The sequence below is a fragment of the Gambusia affinis genome, linkage group LG07, assembly GCF_019740435.1.
Source record: "Gambusia affinis linkage group LG07, SWU_Gaff_1.0, whole genome shotgun sequence".
In the NCBI taxonomy this organism is placed as follows: Eukaryota; Metazoa; Chordata; class Actinopteri; order Cyprinodontiformes; family Poeciliidae; genus Gambusia; species Gambusia affinis.
The window spans coordinates 27607282-27631769 of NC_057874.1; the positions used below are offsets into that span (position 1 = coordinate 27607282).

Genomic DNA, 24488 nt, shown 5'->3' on the forward strand with positions numbered 1-24488 from the left:
AAGATAAAGTCATGAAGTTTGGTTCAATGCAAATTTTATTCTTTATCATGTTACTGTGGCGCCCTCATCCCAGTCACAGCAGTTTCTGGCACTGAGAAACGTGACATTCATGGGTTTTTACAGACCCGTTAATACTGAAACTAATTGTGAACTACGTTTTGTTACATGAGACATTATGTGATCATTTTAGGTTTTTTTTTACTCCAGAGTTGTTGACAAGTTTGTCTTGTAAAATAAACACGTTTCCACCACAGCTTATTATTGTTGATGAGAAGAGCCGGCATATTGGATCCGGTTTGAAAAATTCTTAGACGCAGCATTCAGCTTCTGTGCACCATAAATCTTCCAGAAAACTGCAAACTGTTGAAACACTGAGTTTCTTTATATCACACATATTCTTTTATTGAATATAATTTTTTTTTTAAATGTGTTCTGTTGTACTTTCTTGTCTTTGCACAAATAAAAATTGCAGCAAATTGTTAAAAAATTAATTGCACTGTTTTGTTTTCTGTGACTATGAATTTCTGACTGTTAAAAGTTACTGTATGATGGCTAAGAACAACATTTGAAATCAGAAGGTCGACCTCTGGAGTAGCGGTATTGAGCGACAGTCCTTATGATTCTGATTTTCATGTCTATGACTTCCAGCAGTTACTCTAGTAATATGTTGATAATTCCATAAGACGTCCTCTCAAATACCAATAAACTTTAATTATGTAAACAATTCTTTGAAAATAATGTTGTTTTTTTATATAAAATATTACCTTAAAATGTTCAACAAATGGGATGTAAATAACCTTTCTGGTGCGCAGCAATATCAGTTAATTGTATTAAGTAATAGAAAAACCAAGATTGCCTTGTGCTTTGGATAAAATGTATAGTCAGATTCTATTATTTTTCAAACGAATCAGAATGGATAAAATACATAGTGATATTTTATTATTTTTCAAACAATAAATTCTGAATATAAACATTTTAAAAAATATTCAACATTTTTAAACCAATTTATAAGCTCAAATCAGCCGATTTTTGTGTTTTTATTTTCATTAAGTACTCTGAGATCACACTTGCAGCACAGTCGTTTGTCCAGCAGGTGGCAGTAAAGCAGTTTTTATTGAACTGGCCGCAGGTTTAACTCTGAAGAAGATCATTTCTCGGCGGCGGAAGCATGGCGCGGGTTTTGTGCGGGGCTGCCTTCCTCCGCTGCGGGCTCTGGAGGTAACATCAGTGAGCAAGCGTCGATCTAGTGGAGGATCTCACAATGGAGGACGGCTTCAGCCGGAGAGAGGCTTGCCCTGTGAGGAGAGTGTCGGCTACCGCGGACTTTAGCTACCGGGACTGCGAGCTGCTCTGTTCGACCCCTGGTCGAGGAGGCTACCCTGCCGCGGCCAGACTGAGCCCTGCGGCCGCGGGGAAGATCGCGGAGCGGAGGAAATCAGCACCGCAAGTGGTCCACCAGCGACATATGCCGAGTGAGCCCAAGAAGTTCCACATACCGAGGAAAACCAAAGAGAAAAAGGGTATGATGCTCCAAATTAATGGTGTTTTTTTTTTTTTATCTATAAGAGTTCAATTATCAGACAAGTATGTATCCATTCTCGGACACTTCCATCTATCCTGCCAGTTTAGTTAGCAACAAGGCATTTGGATGCCTGTCCACCATAAATGACACTCGTGACACCATCAGTGTCATTTATGTTACTCTGTTCTTATGTAAAAAGATTACGTTTAGTTTCCAATCTTTATGTTCAGTTCAGAGATCTAATGTTAAACTAGCGGCTAATGGAATAATGCAATGCTAACAGCTAGCTGTCAGTCGCTTCAGTTACAAGCTTATAAACGTTTTACCATTTGGTAATATTTCATTATTTAAGAACTATATCTTATTTTCCTGTTGTAGGTACTAAAATATACTTTGATTTTTACCCTAAAGCTTGTTTTTGCCTTTGTGTAGATTGTAGTTTTTAGCTAAAGGGAAGTAACCGCCTCCATGTTTACATTATTATAGCAGTTAGCAGCTTGAGTGTCCGGTTATGGATACAGTAGTTAATGACACCAAAACAATATTACAGAGTTTCTCAAATTCATTTTTATTTTGCTGTACCTCAGATTAATAATAGATAATAGGCAAATAAACATTACCGTAGCCTTAAGACGAACATGGAAGGATGTGAGAAGCCAGTTTTGTTGATGGTTTTTTAAGTAACTCCTGTAAACAATGTAAGCCATGATAATTTTATTTACCTTGAGGAAAAAAGAAATACTATTTTGCACGCAGACAAAAACTAATATTACGACCCTGCCTAAAGGTATTATACATGCATCTGCTTTGCGATTTTTGCTTTTGAGAAATCAAAGCTGCTCCTTATTTTTCAAGGTTTCCCAGCTTTGATGACTTTCAGTCATTATCATTTGTCTTCAGTTTACCTCACAAATGATCTGTTATTCAAATCAGACAGTTATGAACAGTCAGAAAGGTTCACTTTGGTCTTTGCAGTGATGTATGTTTTTGGTCTTATTGGAAGACAAAAGAATAATCCAGATCAGGATTTTATATATAATTTTAGTTTTTACTTGTTAAAGTTTTAGTTATATATTTTTTAGTTGTATCATTTAATTAATTTTTGTATTTGTTTTTATTTTCTAACTTGTTTTCCTTATTTAATTCTTTTATGCCAGATCAGTTTTATTGCTATTGGCTTCAGTGAACACACTACAAATAAGCAAATATAATAAAGCAAAAATAAATATACCACCAATCAAATATATATATATATTTTTTTTTTCTTCCAGTATATATAGTTTCCATTTAAGATAAAAATAAAAAAGCTTTTGAATGTAAATATGTTCTACGCAAAACTCCACAAGTGGCAGTTTTAGCTTCAACTGATTCAAATTCTGTAAAAAAAGAAAAAAAAATACTATGAATCACCTTTTCCTATCTAATTATTAATCAGTTAATCAAAAAGTAATCCGCAGATCAGCCTCGCACTGTTTTGATGTTCCGCCCAGCAGAAACAGTTTTTCTCATGATGGTAGAAATATTTTATAGCTGCAGATGCTTCCTTTGCCACAAATGATCAGCTTTCACTAAAGAATGCTGTTGTTGCATTTTAGTCAATAACATAATAAATGTTTCTTCTTCTTCAGCTCTTTTCCAGTTTGTCTCCACCGAGTCCAGGGAGTATGAGGACATGAAGACCATCCTGACATCCGGCTACATCGACAGCAACTCTTCAGGTTGCTTCACTTACAGCAACCCTCGGCTTGTCCACAGCGAGCTGCTGGAGAAGGAAGTGAGCAACGAGCTTGTTGTTCCTTTTTGTTTCACTAGAATCCATCAGAAAGTCTCTTTTTACTTATCAGCTTAAAAAAAGATGTTTTGGTTCAAATATTTTCAGTGATTTGGTGATTCTGTGTAAACCTTGAAACAAAACCACCTGGTGCTGCAGAAACAAAGGCATCAGTTGAATTGTTAGTAGCAGGAACACATGATGGACTTGAACTCTGGTGACTTGATAGAAAGGGGTGAAATATACCAAATTAAAGCTGCACCATATATGTTGTCATTACAATATTCAGAAAACGGTTAATAACATTTGGTTAATATATTCCAAATGTTGTGAATAGCTCCACCAGTGTAGCAGTATTTCAGATATGCAAGACAAAAAAACAAATCAGTAATTATCAATATGGACTGATAATCTCAGGATATAATTTCTTTTCTTTATATCCTAAGATGTTTTTGAGCCATGTCGTCCAGATCTATGTTGATAAGCGTAGAGGATGTTTAAGGAGAGAAATAAACGTGTTAAAGTTCAGAATAGTTTGTGCTCAGTTGCATTAGTTCCTTGGTTTTTACCTGCTGAGAAAAACGATGGTTTGTTTTTCAGTTCGTGGATAAACGGAGAGAGATGAAAGCAGACGGAAGGACGGATAAGGAGCTGGAGGAGAGCTACTGCTTCCTGATGACTAATTCACTCAAGGTAGGACAATTTAGCTGCGATGTTTTCACAATAAAGAAAACAAATTCAGCTTTTTCTATTGTCCATTTAATTTTAAGTTTGTATTTTTTTTACTCTTGCAGCTGCCTGTTCACTGTGAGAAGGGACTAACTGTCGGTCAGAGCAAAAACACGGTGCTGGGAAACCCGAGTAAAGGTAGGAGATATTAATTAATCTAAAATTTACTGTCATACAGCTGATTGTGGTTTTTGAGGGAATGTTAAAACTTCGCTTTATTTAGTGTATTAACTCAAAATCAGCCCTCACAATAAACCGTCTTTATTGGTGTCACATCTGCTTTCTATCACGTTGCATTTTGTCTGCGTTACCATCGTTTTTGTGGCACATCAATAATTTTTGGCTGAGAATTATCCGCCATGAAACAGCGCTATTTACGGTCAAAACTTAGTGAGCTTGTCGAGTGTTTATATTTCAAAACAGAACTGCATAAAGTGAATTTTACGTCTCATCTTGGATTCTGTTTGGACCGTTTCTATTTCCCGTTATGAGACACGGCCGCCATCTTTGTTTTTGAATCAGTTGGCTCCGCTACTGGGTGATCAGCGGCGCCCTCTGCTGGATGGCGGCAAAACGGCAACACTGAAAGAAGGTTTAAACGCGCGTTATTAGTTCATCTAATGGAAATTATCCTAGTTTAATAAATAATTTATAGATTATTATTTTATTTATTTGATTCAAACAGGTTTACAATTCAAATACCAATATACATATTATATTTAGATAACTATTTGTTTGAAAAAGAGGGAGCAGAAGTATAAATGTATTTTATCCTCCATTTTATATGCCTTACTTTTTTACACATTATTCTTTATTTATTGAAACTAAAATATATAATATAAAGCAAACAATAATAATCTTAAGTCTATTAACCCCTTTAGACCTGACGTCCACTGGAATGAACATAACATATTTATGGGTTTAAGCTAATAAAAAGAAATGGGGATTATGTCATTTGACTGATTTTTGTTGCTGACTAGCTTCTTATTGACAAGTGATGTTGATCAGAGGCATCAAACAAGACAGCCATTGCTCTGAAACTAGAGATGGGGAGGAGAAAATGTCTGTTTTTCATCAAAATTACACATTTAAGTTTATGGTGGCCTAATAAATTTGGAAATATTTCCAGTGATAGTATTTTTAGTTATTTTTAAAATGTTTCTTATCATTAAATTGCAGGATTTCTTTCAGATCTGAATGTCCATCCTATTGTACATCAAGACTTAGGGCATAAGTCTTGATAATAACAAAATACTAGCCAATACATAATTATCTAGTCTCAATATGCAAAGAAAAAAATATCTGTAAACATTTTATATCTTATTTGTGGTTTCAAAATTTATTTTATTGCATTTTTTTTTATTTTAGTTTTATATATATATAGGTATAAATACTGACATCTTTAACTGCTTGTAAAAACTTTTTTTCCTCTTTATTTTAATTTTAAATAGGAGTCAAAATTAGTTTTGAGGGGTGTCAAAGGTTAATCCCTAAAATATATGGTGACAAAGCGATGAAAATATATTTTTCTTCCTATAAACGGTTTTATAGACATTCTTTTACTTCCAGCAGGTCGTTTAAGGTTGTGTGGTGTTCAGAATGAGCTTGTTGTTGCAGGCGTGTATCTGTCAAGGTTTTCGGACCTGCTGCAGACGAGACCTTTGACCCCTGGGACGACCGGGGAGCTCCTCATCCTCAAGGTGATGAAGGTAAGCCAGCTTCCAGGTGATGCTCGTCATCCTCGGTGCCATTTTGTTTCAGTTTTGAGTGTTGTGCAGCGTCTGTTTCGGGTTTCAGGGGAAGGTGAAGAGCATCTACGAAAACATGAAGATCCTCCAGGACCCGACGCCTCGCTTTGACAGCCACATTGCCAAGAACGCCAGCAAGGTCAACTCGCTCAGCTGCTTCCGCGCCTACGAGTTCACGCAGGTGACTTCCCACAATGCTCAGCTGCTCATACCTGGCTGCAAGCTTCAGCCAGTGGTCTCATCTCAACGCCTTGTGTGCTTCCGCTTGTTCCAACTGCAGCAATACTTCTATGAGTATTTGTTTGATGAGCTGCGGGAGCGACCGCGCCAGGTGTGTCCGTACGCCGTCGTCTCCTTCCACTTTAAAGGAAAAGACGCGCCTCTCTCCGTCAAACCCGCGGCGCCCGTCAGGTACCCAGATCCGGTTGAAACCAGAAGACCTGTCATGATCAGTTTTAAAAATGTGACTGACTCACATGTGGTGTGTTCACAGAGTGGGGACAAAAATTAGATTTTTGGGTTTCTGGTCCTGATTTATCAGGATGTTGAAGTGGAGAATCGATCACTGTACAGTTTTCACTTCATTCGTGGTTAAAATGATTTTTTTCAGCACATCTAACCCATAAAACTGAAACGATTAATTGTAATGAATCAATTATTGAGATAATCGTTGACTAATTTAGTAATTGATTAATTGTTAACTGGAGAATATAGAGTCTAAAAAAGGCTGTTTGTTGAAAGACAAAAAAAAGCAGTTTGAGTTATTATTAAACCAAAACTGTACAAAAATATGTATATGACTCACTTTTCCTCTCCAACTTTCTGTAATGAAAATATTCAATTTAAAATGAAAAATCTTCTATTTCCTTCCCAGAGCCTTCCCCATCTCTTAATTAATGCTTAATAAACATTTATTAATGATTTATAAAGTGCTTAGAGGCAAATTAATAACATATATGAGCTATTTATTGTAAATTGGTACCATTTTTCTTTTATCAGATCAATCATCAGAGTAATTGATTACTAAAATAATTATTGCCTGCAGCCATAAGCTGTTACAGAAACAGATAAATGATGGGAGGAGCATCTATAACAGACCCTTTGGGTGCAGTTTAGTTATGTGTTTATTTTACTTTAGTCAAGTTTTCTGTTTACACATCTAACTAAAGGGCAGTCTATCTCTGTCTACCCAAGTCTTATGTTGTTTATTTGCTTGGGCTGTTCTGAAATGTAAATTTCTTCCCTCGGAGTTAATAAAGTACGTTCATTCATTCTTAACGATCCTAAAGATAATTTTTAGTTGTGTTTTTTAAAAATCTCAGTCTGATGTGACGTCATGGTCTGTTTTTCAGGTCCAGCAGTCAGTTCTCAGAGAGCAGCAAAGGTAAACTCAGCTCAGCTGTTTTCTGCTCTTTAGCTTCAACCCCACCTCACGCGCCGTTTCCTCCTTCCTCCCTCCAGGGTGCGCTCAGTTCAACGTGTGGACCGGAGATCTGGTGAAAAACGACCAGGTTCTGCTCCAGGTCTCCCTCCGGTCCAGCTCCACTCCTTTTCTGCCCCTCAGGCTGTGAGTCCCACACAGAACACCTTCTGACCTTTGACCTGGTCAGGAAAGGAAACAAGTTTTCCCCTGAGCATCAGAAACCTGAAGACTTTCTGATTCCTTATTTAGTTAGTTTTTTGCTCGTTCATTTAGGATGTGCCTTTGAGCGTGCCGCAATAAATCAATGCATCGTTTCCACAAGTCTGAACTGGAAGTGCTACTGAACCGCCATCTTGGTAGGCAAGTGCAGCGGAAAGCATAGGAGACCAGTGGCTTTGAGTCCAACAATAAGACAGTATATTGACACTCTTGACCAATGTGCAAGACAAATGTATATCAACAAAATCACTGCTGATCAGGATCAACTTGTAGGAGACAGAGAATGTGGCTTGTTTATTGTTGGCATAGCAACTCCATAGCAACTGTCATGACAGTTAGTTACTGATACCTACCAAGATGGCTGTCAGCTTCCAAGTTCCCAGAAGTGTGACGTCACGTGTGAACTTTATAATAAATTGAAACGAGAGCATTAGTTTTAATTTGCACAGTCGTTAGAGACGCTCCCTTTTTTTCTTTTTTTTTTTCTCCCTTCCAGGGGGTCTTTTTGTGGGCTCTAGTGTCACTTATATGACAGTAGGCTGACAGGAAAAGGATTGAGAGGGGGGAAGACATGCGGCAAATGTCGCCGGGTCCGGGAATCGAACCCGCGACGGCCTTGTCGAGGACTCAAGGCCTCCAAATGTGGGTCGTGCTATCCCCTACGCCACCACAGCGCGCTCCGACGCTCCCCTTTAATAACGTTGAAAAGCTGCCATTTTGACAAACGCTGCACAAAGTAGTTAGTTTACACTTCTTGTCACTTTTGCCATTTTTTTTCTGTTTAAGCTGATTGATTGTTATTTTTTGAAAGGCAATTGGTTTTAGTTTCTTCTGAATATTTAAAATGTTTTCTAGTTCCATTGGTAAATGTTCTTTAGAAATAAAAGTTTTATTTTTAATCTTTGAGTGGGAACACCTCCATTAATCCATTATTTTTATTCTTGCATTAGTTGAAATTTGTCTAATAATAACAATATTATTGTTTATTGTAGTAACTTGTTTCACAATTTATCGTCCAACTTATTATTGTGCAGCAGTAGTTTATTTAAATACACTCATTTCTGAAGAACTGTTCCTCCTTCAGACCTGAGAAGTTGGACGTCGACTCGGTTGTGACGTTGGATGAAGTGACCAACCTGGTTCCCTCTGCTGTGTTCTCCTTTAATACCTACCGCAGCAGCAAAGAAGGTGAGCAAACCGCCGCTGAGGGTTTAAATCTTCATTTCTGTCTCTGTTTGTTCTCGTTCACGGTGAGTTTTTAAATGTGTGTGCGTGTGTGTGTAGTTGTGACTGACGGCTATTACTGCAGCCTGCTGGAGGTGATTGACAGAAATCAGTCCTCCACTAACGTAACGATGCTGCTGAGGGAGCTGGAGACCAAAGAGCTGGTGGGTAAAACTCAAAAAATAGAATATAGTGAAAAATATTCAATGATTTTATAGATTTTATAGAGTGGCATATTTCAAACTTTTATTTCTTGTAATTTTAACACTTATGGCTCTTAATAAAAAGTAAAATTCAAATGTTTAATTTTTTTCTCTTTAGGTTCTGGTGAATCCACTCACGGATAAAGGTTTCCTCTTCCTGCTGTCCAGCGTTCAGATGGCCACACCGACGGGTAAGACATGAACGAGTTGCTGCATGTTATCTGAACACATGGTGGTGGCAGCATCATGCTGTGGAGAAGGATTGATGGGAAGATGGATGGAGTTAGATTTGTTTATGCTGGTTTTGACACTTAAAATGTGAAAAATGTTTAACAGGTATGAATATTTTTCTGTTTTGCATAAAACAAACATCAACTGATGGCAGACTGAGCTAATAAATGTCAACTTGGACTGAGCTAATAAATGTTAGCTAGGACTGAGCTAATAAATGTTGGCTAGGACTGAGCTAATAAATGTTAGCTTGGACTGAGCTAATAAATGTTAGCTAGGACTGAGCTAATAAATGTCGGCTTGGACTGAGCTAATAAATGTTAGCTAGGACTGAGCTAATAAATGTTAGCTAGGACAGAGCTAATAAATGTCAGCTAGGACTAAGCTAATAAATGTTGGCTAGGACTGAACTAATAAATGTTAGCTAGGACTGAGCTAATAAATGTTAGCTAGGACTAAGCTAATAAATGTTAGCTAGGACTGAACTAATAAATGTTAGCTAGGACTGAGCTAATAAATGTTAGCTAGGACTGAGCTAATAAATGTTTCTGTGCTTTCAGAGAGAGGAGAAAACTGGAAGAGGAGCCTTCAGGCCTTGTTTGTTTTCCTGGAGCCCAGAGACGTTTCCACATTCAGTGAGTAAAAATAATGAGGGGGAGGAGTTAGATGTTTAGTTCCCATCTGTGTGAATAGACGGAAACTCTCAGGCAGCTGGACTTTTTACAAAATCTTAAGAAAGCAGAAGCCTGGTGTCCTGCTACTGAAGCACTTTGAGTTAAACACGGTGTCAGCGCATCCTTAAAAAGTCTTAAATTTATTAGACAATAAGTTGGCCTTAAATTTGCTTATTAGAGGTCTTAGATTATGACGTGGCAGGATTATTTAATCTTTTATTTTCTATGTAGCTTTCTGTTTTCTTGCAATATTTTCATAATATGTTGAATTAAAAAAAACTATTAAATCTTAACACTGAATACTGACTGAATAAACAGAAAACTGTGTTTTTTCATGTTAACAAACCTAGACATATTTATAAAATCTAACTAAACTGAAAAATGAAAGGTGAAAAGAATAAAATATATGAAACAGTTAATTCCCATGAACAGAGATCAAGCAGCTCAGCTGAATGAGCGACATTAAGCTGATAACTTTAAGAAGGTTTAGTGTTTATACTTCATGCAACGCTAGAGTCTGTTTGGACTGTTTCTCTTGGATCCTGGTGCCATCTATGTTTCTGCGTCAGGATCACCAGCACCGCCCTCTGCTGGATGGAGGCCAAACTACCAGACATCTAACAGATGAAAGAAGCTTAGATGTTCTGTCATTTAACATCCGCTTAGATGAAAGAGCATCTAAGCAGACGTTACTAGTTAATTGAATGCAGCTAATTTTAATCAAGTAAACCATTAATTGATAATTAAGTTGATGAATTGTTTGAATACTGTGAATACAAAAGCAAAATGTTTTTTGTTTCTTTCTTTTCCTGCAGCGTCACGGTGTTCCTCCTCCCAGGACAGTTTACCGTCCTCTGCCTGGCCGATGCCGCGCCTCTCCGACTTCCTGCCAGCTCTGCACCACTCCCTGGTGAAAACCCGAGCCAACCCGCCGGCCAACCTCTCTGCTGGTGTGGAGCAGCAGACCCGTGAATACCTCAGCGGCGTGACCGCCGGCAGCGTACGCTCATTCGTCTCTTAAAAGGAAAAGCCTCTTAGCCGCTCGTTTTCAGACCCATTTCTGAAACTGGATGTGTTTGCAGGTCCAGCCGTGCCCCATGACCGAGTACGACTCGGTTCTGGACGAGGAGACCAAGCCCTGCCCGCCCTACCACCGGCCCAACACGGACAGCTACCTGCGCTCCTACCTGGCCAACCCCGCCGCCTACATGCTGTCGGTAGCGCGCGCCAGGCAGGCGGTAGAGGCGCTCCTCGGACCTGAGCCACCGCCGGAGGAAACACCCAGGAACAACAGAGGCCCACCAGGCGCGGCGGGACACAACGCTCATAAGGTGAAATAACCGTCAGACAATTTAAAAAGGCATAGGTCTCATGTGATGTCGCACTTGGAGGACTTCGTAGCAGCTATATATAAAGACAGCCATCTTGTATTTGTATCTAACTGCAATGCCAGTTGCTATGACAACGATAAACAAGCCACAAGCTTAGAACGAACTCTCGCCTTGTTCCTATATACTTTTTTTTCCCCTCCAGGGGGTCTTTTGTGGGCTCTAGTGTCCCTTATTTGAAAGTAGGCTGACAGGAAGGGGGAAGGAGAGAGGGGAGGACATGCGGCAAACGTCTGCCCGGTCCGGGAATCAAACCCGCGACCACTGCGTCGAGGACTGAAGGCCTCCAAATGTGGGTCGCGCTGTCCCCTACGCCACCACAGCACGCCCATTGTTCCTATATACTTAATAAAAAATATAAGCACATTACAACTAATACTCGGTTACAGGTTTTGAATACTCTACGTTCTTTTTGTTGGTCTGGAGGCCATTGTTCATCTATTCTTTGCGCTGCGCTTGCCTACCAAGATGGTGGTTCAGTGGCACGGATCACTCCTGGGTCAGACTATAACAGTGAGATACAAAAAACAACATCATCTCTGGGATTGGTTACTTTCAGGGTTTGTACAGGTTCTTAATATCCTTGAAAGTCTTGAATTTCATTTAGCTGTTTTCGAGGTTTGGATAGTGTTTGATTTCTGTATAAAGTCCTTGACGTTGCTTGATATTCAAACTGCAGTTTCATAATAAAGTTTCTAACGTTTGCTTAAAAGCCTAAATTTGGAAAACGTTAGTTATAGTTCTCAAAAGTGTGATGGTGGAAAAGTTTGAAAACTTACCTGGAAAATGTTTGAATTTTCTTTTAGGAAAAATGTTTTTTTTTTGTCTGATTGTTGAACAGGTGCAGCAGCTGTTGGACCAGATTCTGAGTTGTAAGAAAAACGCAGAGGCAGAAGTGAGGAGGGAGGATGGCGATGGTTCGAAAGCTTCGAAGAGGAAGATGGATCAGAAGACGGCGGAGAGAACGCTAAAATACTTCAAGGCGTCTCTTGAAACAGGAAGAGCCGACAGGATTCCAGGTGAACCGAACTTTCAGTTTCTGTTCAGGAATCTTACAGCTTTTTCTTCTGCAGCACATAAACTGATATCTCTCTGATTTTATGCAATATTATTGCATTTTAGGTAATAAAATAATAAAAATTATTTTTTGTTTATATGTGTCTTTTTATGCATTTTTGAAAATAAAATAAGCTCTAGTTGTTAAATGAGAAATCTACAGAATGTGCCAGATTTTGCATTTTTTACCTGATTAATCGTTACTGATTGATTACTAGAGTAATCATTAATTGATGCTCTAATTATGTCACCTGCAGCTTAATCAGTTTCAGACCAACTTGGTGCTTTTCAGCTATAATACAGGAAATTGTTTCTAAAACTAAAATAAAGTTGGTCATTTTAATGCTTTTGAATACTTTTTGTTTATTGGTTTCTGTATTTATTTGTTTTCTGCCCATTTTTTTCTTCCAGTTGGAGGAAACAAAACCTCTTTTGCATCTATAATCACCTCGTTGGGTTTGAAGGACGTGGATCTGAGGGAAGACGGATCCGAAGTAACTGTTAAATTTCTCAGACAGCTGAAAGGTGACAGAACCTTTTATTTCTTGTCTGTGTTCAGTGACTTTGTTTTTCTTACCTGAAAGCGCCTGAATTAATGAAAAGCTGGTATTTAGAGCATGATATCTACCTGGTATGGCGATGTTGACAGTATTTTAATGCATTTTCACGGCAGGACTCGTTAACGCTGCTAACCAGAGTCCCTCTGAGGCGATAGAGGACGGACTGAAGGAGTCGAGTCCGTTCGGTCGGCTGGCCATGAAACTGGGCCTGCCCACTAACTGTGACATCGACCTGAGGAAGCAGGAGGAGCTGGAGGTAAAACATCATCATTTATGGTTTCAGAAATGAAAGATTCTGGTAGAAGTCTGTGACTGAAAACTGAATACAATCTGGATTTGTTTGAAAAAAAGAGCCCAGCTGTGATGTATCAAATGTTCTGCTAAGCTTCAATCCCAAATAATCTAACTGGAGCGCGGGGGATTTCTTATTAATGCAAAGGTCAAACTAACCAAACCCTGTGAGCAACCTGTTCAGATCCTCGTCAGTGGGGGGCGCTGCACCAAGAACCACTGAACGAGACAACGGTGTCTTGAAAAAATCAATACAAAAGAAAAACATTTTCAGATTATTTTTGAAATGTGAAATAATCTGCCAGTGGAACCAGTTCTTTTTGTTAACATTAATGAACATTTTACTTTAGTCAAGCTCCTACATCTTGCAGAAAAGTTACTTGTAAGTTATTTGTGTTTTAGTAAAAGTGTACTAAGATATTTTCACTGAACTAAATACATGGTGCAATTTTGTGTTTTTGCAGTGTGACGTGAGTTCAGTTCAGTCTTTTAAAAAGATTCAGTTTTAATTATTGATATGTTCCAGTTTGATTCCAGTTATGAAACAAATCAGTGAAGTTCAGTTGAGTTTTTGCTCACACAGACAATAACGTTTTCTTCCCAGCAGTGATTTAGTTCAAATTCAGATCTACTTTATTGGTTCCAAAGGAAAATTAAATGTTCTTGTTGCTCAGATTAATTCAAACTCTTCAGAGATGGAGGTTGGCAGGAAGCATCTCCTGTAGCAGTCTGTATCGCAATAAATCTGAAGAAGCCTCTGACTGACGTCACTCTGCTCAGGATTTGGTTGGAACGACCAGATATTTCCTGCGTTAGTTTTTATTATTAGTATTGCACAGAAAATATGTTTCATATCACAACAAAAAGATGTTGGACTCGGTTTAATTGAGGGGATTATTTTTAGACTTGAACTTCGATAATTTCTGTTACTCAAAGGTTTGAATGATGACAGAAAACAATGTGTGTGTGTGTGTGTGTGCGCTTGCGTGCAGGAGCAGACGGCAGGCAGCGTCAGCAGCCTGGAGGGCTTCAGTCCCGGTTCGCACAGCGGGGAGCCGAACCACCACGGAGGAAGAGGAGGAGGAAGGCTGGGGAGGAAAGCGGCGGCTAATGAAGAGCAGGAAGAGGAGGAGGAGGAGTGGGAGATCCCGTGGGTCCTGATCCCCATCACAGGTCGGTTCGCTCAGCAACGCGGCTGAACATCAGCTGCAGATCAGCGCCTCGGCCCACCGGGGATTTCCTCTGATTCAGGACTAACGAGTCGTTTCTCCTCATCCTCACAGCAAAAATACAAAATCTTAACAAGTGTTTCTGGTCTAATTTCTACTGCAAATACTAATAAAACTAAACTAAGTTACAAGTAACTTTTCAACAAGAAATAGGAGCTTGTTTAAAGTCAATAATTTGTTAATATTGATTAATATCGGCAAATTGTTTCACTTATTACATGGGAAAATATCTTGATATAAGTTTTACAATCTGCCAATGGAACTACAACTTTTTAATCAATATTAAAGAATTATTGACTTACAATAAGCTCATATTCCTTGCAAAAAGACTAGTAACTTAGTTTTATCTTATTTCAAGTGTACTGAAATGTTTGCAGGACAAATTAGACCAAAAACACTTTTTAAGATTTTGTGTTTTTGCAGTTTACTCTCCAAGTCCCAAATAAGACGAAGGCTGTTGGCACCGACTATTACTTTGTTAATAATATTATTAGGATCAATATTGTCATTTTTGCTGCTTTGATGATTCTTATGTTTTTTCTGTACTTTCATCAACATCTAAATAAAAAACTAAACACATCAGTAGGCCTGTAATAGTATCAAATTTAGCTGGACGATAAATTAATATTACGATAAACGATAACATTTTTTGATACCATTTTCTAGTAGCGTACTAACTGTATAACAATACAGGGAACTCATGTACAAAAATCAGTAAACTTTAAATTGTAATGAATATTCAACGCTGCGGATGGAAGACATTTTAAATATCCAAAATAAAACAAAAACAACAAAGAAAACAAATTGTGAAATCTCTGTAAACTAAATTCTCCTTGAAAATAAGGGAAAATTGAGACCAAACCACCAGACTCAAAAATTGTAACATCTTGAATCTGGTCTTATTGTTTCTCTCTCAGAAGAAAGAGAAACTGCGACGTGAAGCAGCAGAAACGTTTCATCTGGTTCCTCCCTGCAGGTCTCTCTTCGGAGCGATACTCACAGCGGGACAGGAGCCTCCCGCAGGACCCGCGTTTCCAGCACCGCGACTCGGCCACCGGCATCACCGTGACGACCAAGTTTCCCAGGAGGAGCCCCGCCCCGTCTCCGGAGCGGAGCCCCCCTCCGTCCTACCCGTCCCTGGAGGCGACGCCTCCTCCCTCCCCCTTCCAGTGCTCGTCGCCCATCCCCAGCCCGCCTCCCTCGCCGTCCCAGTGCCCCTCCCCCGACCCCAGTCCGCCGCCTTCGCCATCCCAGTGCCCGTCCCCGGACCCCAGCCCGCCCTCGTCTCCGCTCACCTGCCCCTCGCCGCTGCCCAGCCCCCGCCCTTCCCCCGCCCGCTCACCGTCACCTGAGACCAAGCCGCCGCCCTCCCAGCGATGTCGGCCCGCTAACGAAGTGAAGCCGCCTAACGAGCTGCAGGTTTTCCCCAAGGAGTTTCCAGGTAACATTCTGCAACCTGAGCTCAGCTGCTGATCCATCTTTAACCCGTCCAGAACCTCCAGAACAGAATCGTTCTGTTCCTATTGGGAAGTAAATTATTTAACTTGACCTTTGACCTTCACAGTGGAGCAGTTTATTTTAGGGTCGGGAGGATATAAGCATCTCTTTTAATTCATTAAGATCAAGAAAGTAATTTTGTACTTGAATCAGTCAATATCAATAATTATTTATCAGTTTTTTGTTTTAGATATCTGAAAAACTGCAAACTACTGACCGAGCTACTGAGTTAGTAGATTCCACCAACCTCACTAAAGCCTTTCCTCTGCCTACATCTCCCAGAATGCCGTGAGGTTCTGGACTGGAGTTCAGTGGAAATTATTGAATATTTCCCCTGGACTCCGTTCTACTGATCGGATTGGGGTTCGGTGGAACTCCAGTTCACCAATACGACCAATATAGGAAATATTGGTTGTATTTTCTATTGATACTGATCACAAGTTTATTGCAATATACATTGTTATGGATTTATTCCTCCCAGAATCCCAAAACGTGACTGTACTGCAAAAACAAAACATTTTACCAAGTATTTTTTATCTAATTTCTAGTGCAAATAGTTAAAATAAGATAAAATAAAACTAACTTTCAAATATCTTTTCAACAAGATGTAAGAATTTAGCATATGGCAATAATTTCTTACTATTGATTTAAAAAAATTACTGGTACAATTGGCAGATTATTTCACTTATTTCAACATGTATTAAGTGGAACCAGAACTTTTAAAATCCCTATTAAGGAATTATTTACTCAAAACAAGCTTCTATATTTTTGCTGAAAAGTTGAAAGTTACTGCAGTTGAAATAAGACAAAACTAAGATATTTGCACTTGAGACTGGACCAAAAGTGCTTGGTAAAATTTTGTGATTTTGCAGTGATTTTGCAGTTCTGTGTCGAGCCGCACAGAACTGATTTCACTCCCCAACATTTAAAAGACAGGAAATCTCGCAAAATCTCTCAAGATCAAATGTTGGTTCGGCATAAACAAACATGGCCGACTTGGAAGAAGCAATGGTGACAGTTTATGGACTATTTTTAACAAAGAGAAAATAAACAATGTGTAATTTCCCTTCACTTTGTGTTGTTCTGTCTCAAAATTGACGTAAGTTTGTTTTCGTTGGTGTTGATACTTTTTTTAAGTGATGTCACTAATCGTAAACTTGCCTTCAGGAGAGTCGAGTAAAACTGAGCTGAAGGTCCAGCAGAAGGAAGTTAAAACGGAGCCACCATCGGTTCCTGCAGAGACGGATCCGTTCTCGGTTCTGCCTCTGAGGATAAACTCTTCCCCGTCCAAATCTCAACAAATGGAGGAATCGGAAAGAGAGGCAGAAAATGTTGCAGCAGAAGAAGAAGAGGTTCATCTAGAGGAGGGATATGAAGAGGTCGCTGAGAGGAACCAATCAGAACCGAAGGAACCCGACGGCGGCTCGTTTGGCCATCCTGTCAGAGACCTGGACAGCGTCGTGGACAAAAACCTGATGGAGTTTTCCTCGGACCTGCAGCTCCTCTTGCAGGATGAAGGCATCAACTACAACCTCCCCCCGTTGCCGCCGGCGCCCCTGCCGCCGTACGCATCGTTGCCGCAGTTTTCGCCCTACGTCTCCTTCTACCACCCCCGCCCTCCGGTCGCCGACTACGTCGCCTCGCTGCACGACAGCATCGTCAGCCTGCTGGCGGCGAGCGAGGACCGCGGCGCCCCGGCGGCGGCGGCTGTTGGGATTCCTGTCGACGCCGCACTGGCCAACACTGTCAGCGACTTCGTGGCCAGCGTCAGAGCAGGGAAGGCTTCAGCGGGTCGGACCGCCGCTACCGAACAGTTCTCTGACTGTGACCCAACCTCTGGTCCTGGGTCCGCCTGGGGCCGCGCGGCTCAGCCTCAGCACGACGCTGCGGTTCGGACCGTGCTCTGCTCACCTGCAGAGGAAGGCGGAGAGACTCTGACGGGCGCGGACAGCACCGTAACAATGTCAGGACTTGGATCTGGTTCTGAAACCCAGCATCCACAGGTCGCCAGTCCAAACCCAGCCTCCGCCTCGGTTCTGGAGCCAGGCGCGGCACCCGTCCCATCGACCACACACATCAGCTCTGTGATCGACCGGCTGGAGCCGAACGTCTTACACAACCTGGCGGAGATCCTGAAGGACATCAAGAGGAAGACGCCGCAGTTCTACGTCCACTGCCCAGAACCGGACGACCCGGTCTGCAAGGAGGTCAAGGTAAGCTGGGAAGACCGCAAAATTCTGCTGGACAGCAAACTGCCCCGGACGTTTTTATGATAAACGTTAATATTGTTGTTTTGAGATCATTTTCTAGTAATATAATGGTAACGGCACAATGATAATGTGAGAACACATTCTCAAAGGTCCATAAACTTTAAATTCTAACAGAACACTGGAACTGGAAGACATTTTAAATATAGAAAATAAATAAACAAACAGAAACAACAAACAGCTTCATAATCTTGGTCTGATATGTAAAAACAACTTTAAATTATAACAGCCAATGAAAAATAAATAAAGTGAAACTGACAAAAACTGATACAAATATTGTATCGAGTCGTTGCGCCTCTAGTTAATACATTAACAAATAGCTGACTCTGCATTTAGTAAGTTCTTCAGTTTGAACATATTTTCGCAAATACAGATAAAAATTGCTTTGATTAAATATTTAAGCACACAATCTTTATCTTGTAGGTGATATTTAAAGGGCCACATCAAAGGCAGTGGCGGGCCGGATTTAGCCCTCGGGCCTCGAGTTTGACACACCTGGTTTATCCGTTGTTTGCGTGTTTTTGACCTGCAGGAATATCTGGTGAGCCTGGGCAACGTGCATCAGAGTCCAGCGGACTTCCTGCACCAGGACAACACGGAGAACGGCCTGCTGGTCATCATCAAGAACCAGGACATCGCTGGCCACGTTCATCAGGTACCTTAATGGACCTGCATGGTGCTGAAAAACACACTGCACTGAGATTCAGGCTGTTTTCACACCTGATAGTCCAGTTCAATTAGGAACCAAAACTGCCACATTTGTTACATTTTCAGTTGGTGCGATTTCACGCCTCACTGAGTCAAACCAACCAAACTGAAAAAACTGTTCCCCTCCTCGCCTGGGGGGGGCGCTGCTCCAAGAACCAGTGAAGGAATCAACACAAAACCACTGAAGACATTGTGCACAAATTCCTTCTTTGTAAAATACACAAAAAAAGAGTAGCATGCAGCTTGCTAGCTAAAGTTAGTAAGTGTGATTAGGTGCATCTAACTAGCAAGCAGCTAATCATGTCTAGTAACTCTAGTAGAGCTGTAGTTTCCTTGTCCAGCTGATGTAACCATGCCTGTTGCCCATGTCAGATTCCAGGCCTCATGTCCTTAAAGCGACACTCCTCTGTGGTGTTTGTGGGCATCGACTCGCTGGACGACATCAAGAACAGCAGCTGCATCGAGCTGTTTGTCTCTGGAGGCTGCATCGTCTCCGACGAGCTGGTCCTCAACCCGGACATCATTCCTCACAGTACGTAGAGAACCGGAATCGGTTTTGTTTTTGTTGCTTTTCCATGTGCCATAATGAGCTCTGATGTGTTTTACTGCAGATCGACTGGCTGCTCTCCTGATGCTCCTAGAGAAGCACAGCTCTCCAGAAAGTCTCTGGAGGTGGAAGATCCACTGCAAAACCCACAAAAGGCTGAAAGAGCAAGCCAGGTACACAATATAACTTAAGGTGTAGCTTTCAGAACGACGCCTCAAACACAGATTCATTGACTGCAACCTTTAAAGGAGACCTATTATGCCTATTATACAGATTAGCATCAATCTTTGAGTTATACAAAATAGCTGCACCACATTTCTTTGTACAAAATTATTCCTAGACAATGAGATGTTAGTCTGCTCAGTTTTCTTTTAGGGCGTCCAAATAAGCTGCTGCTGCCCACGCCCCCAACTCAATGTTTATACTCATACATGAAAATGATTGCAGACAGATGTGCAATTATACAACCGCAGAGCTTCCTGCATAGCCAACCAAAATGTAGTAAGTCGTTTCGGGATCTTAAGTCAATAGGAAAACACTTGTCTATTCCAGCAGCCGTTGTGCAGCACCTAAAGAGGTAAAAACATCTCATCAAAGTGCTGGAACTCTGCTGGGGTTGCTAGGTAACGGGCGGAACTCTGCTGTGGTTGCTAGGTAACAGGCGGAACTCTGCTGTGGTTGCTATGTAACAGCTCAGCGGTTTGTCACTTAACATTCAAGAGATTTTTGAAACAGCTCACTTTCCACACACCAAAAAACATTAATTTATTGCGCTTGGGTTGTTTATAGAAGCAGTTTAAATCCAAAATGAGAAAAACAAATTGTGTTGCTTTGCTTCTGCTGAAAGAATTCAAGTTCGATGACCCTAAGGTCATGTGTGGAGATTTTGCTGCTGCTTTTCCCCCCAAGTTATGATGTTTGTCTGTTCAGGTTCCGGAGGGACGCAGCCAACCTGCTGGATCTGCTCTCGGCGTACCAGAAGCGGCAGATCGTAGAGTTCCTGCCGTATCATCACTGTGACATGACTAACAATCAGTCGCCGGACCTCGACTGCCTCACCGAGCTCCAGGCCCGATACACGCAGTTCCGACACACAGTCTACCTCACTGGTACGGCAGCTGGATTTCTACTGTAGCAAAAATACATGTAAATTATGTCAAAATTAAATTAGTGCTCAAGGGTTGTAGTATTTAAAGGGAAAATATTATTTGAATTTAAACTTGATTTAAAAATTATAAATAGTGTCATATAATTGAAGATAAGAAAATAGGTTTTGTGTGAATGGATGTGTAACTTATTCCCAAGTTTGGTGCATATTCTTCTCTGTCCCAGTGACCTGATTCACAAAGCAAATAACACTTTAACCAAGCAGCACGTTGGAGAACTTTTGAGAAATGTTTTGATTATTTGCAAAGATGCCTACGAATCCAACTGAGCACCATCAGATTTTAAATTTCTGGAAGTTTCACAGAAGCCATATTTTCTCCAAACCTCAGGTATTAAATGTCAGTGATTTTTTTAAAATTTCATTTCTAAACTCAGAGCACTCCTTCGATAAGTTTCCTGTCTACTCCAACGGGGGGATCATCGTGGCCACGATGGAAGAAATCGAGCGCAGCTTCAGCCGGCTGGTTGGCTATCTCAGCGTCAAGGACAAGCAGCTGTTCCTGGAGGATCTGCTCGCTCCCAAAGGTCCGTTCCTGCTGCTCCTGCAGGGGCGTCAAACTCATTTTCATTTTGGGCCACATTAGCGTCCCAAATGTTCTTTCAAACATTCTGGTTGTGCCAGAGATGTTTTGACTGTTAGTAAATATCTGTCTAAATTACAATGTTCATGGACTAAAACTTGATACCAGACTGAGGCACCACAGTAGAAGAAATACTGCCACCTGCAGGTTGGAGTTAGCATCCCATAATCGTATTGTTTTTTTTATCATTTTTGCAGCAATTTGGAATAAACTCATTGTGTATAGGGGGGAAAATGAAAGGATTTGTTGATTTTGTGTGAATTTCGGCAATCATAGAATTGCAAAAAAGTGGAGAGACTGATGTAATGTTGCAGTAAACTGATAAAAGAAACTGCTTTGATTTGACTGCTAAAATAATATTTTAGTACACAACTGTTATCTACATGGTTCTATTTACAGGTCTGTCACACTAAGACGAACTTTGAGGGAAGATAAATTGTCCCAGAAGTCAGTGAGATAAACCATAATACTTTTGTTTGGAGACCATTTTCGATTTATATAATGATGAAAGAACAATAAGATCAATAAACACTGGAAGACAATTTAAATATCCAAAATAAATAAACAAGCAGAAATGACAAATGATATGAGTTATGAAATCTCTGAAAATAAAATTATCCTTCAAAATATGAGCTAATTAAGACCAAAACACCAAAGTGAAAACTTTTACCATCCAGTTTATGGTGGAAAGAGAAAAAAGAGAAAAAACAATAAAGAATCAAAATTGACATTATTGGACTCGTTTTGATTCTTCATGTGATTAATTGATTTATTTCTGCGTCCCTCTGAAGTCTAGAGAAGCTCCGGCGGACCGGATTTGGCCCCTGGACCTTCAGTTTGACACTAATTTCATCCTCCTGACCTTCATTGTTCTGCTCCACCTTCAGGTCTCGGCCAACAGTCTCCGTCCACCGCCGCCGATCGCCTCCACCCTGTTGCCGATAGCAACCAGGCGCCCAGCGTCCTGCCCACCTGGCCCCTCGCCCCCGACCAGTTGGCTCCGGACGCCGGCAGCGATCGTGTTTCCGTGGCGACCAGCAGAGACATGGAGGTGCTGCAGCAGGCCATCAAGGAGATGCGGGCGGAGCGCCTGAAGCAGCTGAAGCAGCTGCGGCTGCAGCAGCAGCTGCTGGAGCTGCAGGTGGAGTCAAACGACGCTGCCCTTCCTGCCGCTGCTGTGGAGGGCGGTCACCTCACACCGCCCACGGACCAGGCGGCGCCGCCGGAGTCGGTCCGGTTCATGCCCGGCAGGAAGGCCGTGACGGCGACGCTGGACTTGATTCACTCCGGTCTGCAGCTGGAGACGTGGGAGGGCGAGAGGTCGGAGGGCGAGAGGTCGGAGGACAGACGGCGGCCCACTCCCACAGAGGGACAGTCGGCCCAGAACCGCCCAGAACTGTCCAATCAGAGCGCAGCTGCTAGGTCAGCTGAGCCAAATGGGCCGGACTTCGACCAAGAACCGGAGCGACAACGAGAACCCGACCGATCATCAGGCTCTCCTGAAGAGGGCGACGTCTCCAGGTCAGTTCAAGGTTCCTGTCCAGGTCGGAAGGGGTCAGAGGTCACAGAGTTAGATTCTATAGTTAGACAGAAGAAGTAACAAAGATGAAGTAAAAAGGTCAGAGGTCAGAACTAAACATGGCAACAACAAAGGAAGTCAGGACAGATGCAGACGGTTTCCCTCTCTGATAAATTTATTTTAAAAAGTTAAAACTGGAACAAGAAGACATTTTAAATATCCAAAATAAAAATAAAAAATCAACTGTGGAAAACGATTAATAGATTAATTGATTTTTGAAATAATTAACTAATTTAATGAATTAATTAACTGGAGTTTTCTGAATAAAAAAAGTTAATTTGATTAAAGAACAACAGATCAGTTTAAGCCGACACTGCAAAAAATATAAAGTAACATTTTGCACTTAAGATAAAAATAATCTGTCTGTAAATATTTGCCCAGAAATCCTCACATTGCAGAGTTTTAGCTTCACCTGGTTCACATTCTATAAAGATCTATTAAGCAGCTTTTGCTGTCCAGTTATTAATCAATAAATCAATAATAGTTTTTATTTATCAGAATAAATTTCCTGGTTTTACCTGGTCATGTTTTCTCCTGCAGATCCTCCCAGTCCAACCAGCAGCCGCCAGTCGGCGTTGAAGCGGCTCCCCAGAGCAGTGCAGAGTCCCGGATCCCCGTCTTGATGTACCGGGATCAGAACCAGCCGGGTCCGGCTCTGTTCGGCCAGCCGCCACAGCGGAGCGTCGGCCTGCTTCAACCCCCGCAGCTACCGCAGTTCCACGGCCAGCATTTCCACACCGGACCCTTACTGGGAGCCCTGCGCCCGTTGGGGGCCCTGCGGGGCATCATGGGCCCCCCGCCCATCTGGCCCGGAGGGCTGGCTCCCACGGCCAACCCCCTGGTTTGGGGCCTGCAGCAGCCGGGCGTGGACCTCCTGGGCGGGTTCTACGGCCCTGCAGGTCCAGGTGGGAGCGCGTACCGAGGCGCCCGGCCCGGCGGAGGTTTTAACAGGATGTAGAGGAGAGCCGGATCTGTTGATCCGTAAAAATAAAGATTATTATTATTATTATTATTATTATTATTATTATTATTATTATTACTAAACAATCTGAGGCTTTCAGTCATAACTGTTTACAGAGTCAGAATAAATCCGGATCATTTCAGGAAACACTAAGCAAATTAATGAGCAGATGTAAATATTTACCAGCGTGAAAATAAGCAAAAGTTTTCAGCGTTTTCAACAGAGTGCAGATGTTTTCACTGTTTGATGGACATGAGCTGCTCGCGCTCTGGGAACTCAAACCACAGGAGGACATGGGGTTGCCCTAAACCAGTGGAGGAGATGAAGGAGGAGATGAAGGAGGAGATGAAGGAGGAGAAGAAGTCGTTTTCCGTGCTGAATGTTTGGTTTGGTGCACTGGGAGCCGTTTCTGTTCAGTTGCTGTAGAAAGAAAATCTGTAACAAATGGTTTTAACTTAAGTCAGTTTTTATGTTTTGTTTTTCTATATCAGGTTTTTGTATTAAAATTTCATGAAAACAGAAATACATTTTTCTTTCCCTCTGTTCAAAGTGTTGAAGCGTCTTAAGGATGAATGATTTGCCTACAGAAGGATGAGGAAAGGGATTAGCGGGACCCAGGTAACCTCAATCCCACACCTGATCACAGTAAACCTCATATTTTTAATAAAGTACATTTTCTATTAAAATTTATAGTTACTTTTAGGCAGCATGATTATGTCCCAGTAAATAAATGTCAACTAGGGGTGCAAACCATTAATAAGCTAATTATTGTCGATTAATGGTTCTTTAGATGATTAATTCCAGTGAATCGAGTAATAAACTAGGGGTGCTCACACTTTCCTAAAATGACCAACCCAAAGCGATCTACTTCAAAAATGCAAAACCGTTTGACGGACATGAGCACAACACATTT

At 41.2% G+C, this 24488-nt stretch overlaps 1 protein-coding gene across 1 annotated transcript; it reads left to right on the plus strand.

Annotated features, from left to right (window-relative positions):
* The first annotated feature begins 983 nt into the window (after positions 1-983).
* On the plus strand, positions 984-23620 carry tasora (transcription activation suppressor a). Its single transcript, XM_044122341.1, has 28 exons — positions 984-1520; positions 3151-3296; positions 3894-3986; positions 4088-4160; positions 5640-5731; positions 5820-5951; positions 6051-6181; positions 7123-7154; positions 7232-7337; positions 8497-8600; positions 8697-8800; positions 8958-9030; positions 9631-9705; positions 10560-10744; positions 10827-11075; positions 11974-12151; positions 12600-12713; positions 12862-13004; positions 14032-14212; positions 15245-15709; positions 16933-17978; positions 18565-18687; positions 19113-19272; positions 19352-19460; positions 20218-20396; positions 20830-20979; positions 21923-22556; positions 23155-23620. The coding sequence occupies exons 1-28, from the start codon at positions 1262-1264 to the stop codon at positions 23570-23572; spliced, it is 5754 nt and encodes a 1917-aa protein (XP_043978276.1). The 5' UTR covers positions 984-1261; the 3' UTR covers positions 23573-23620.
* Positions 23621-24488: the final 868 nt, after the last annotated feature.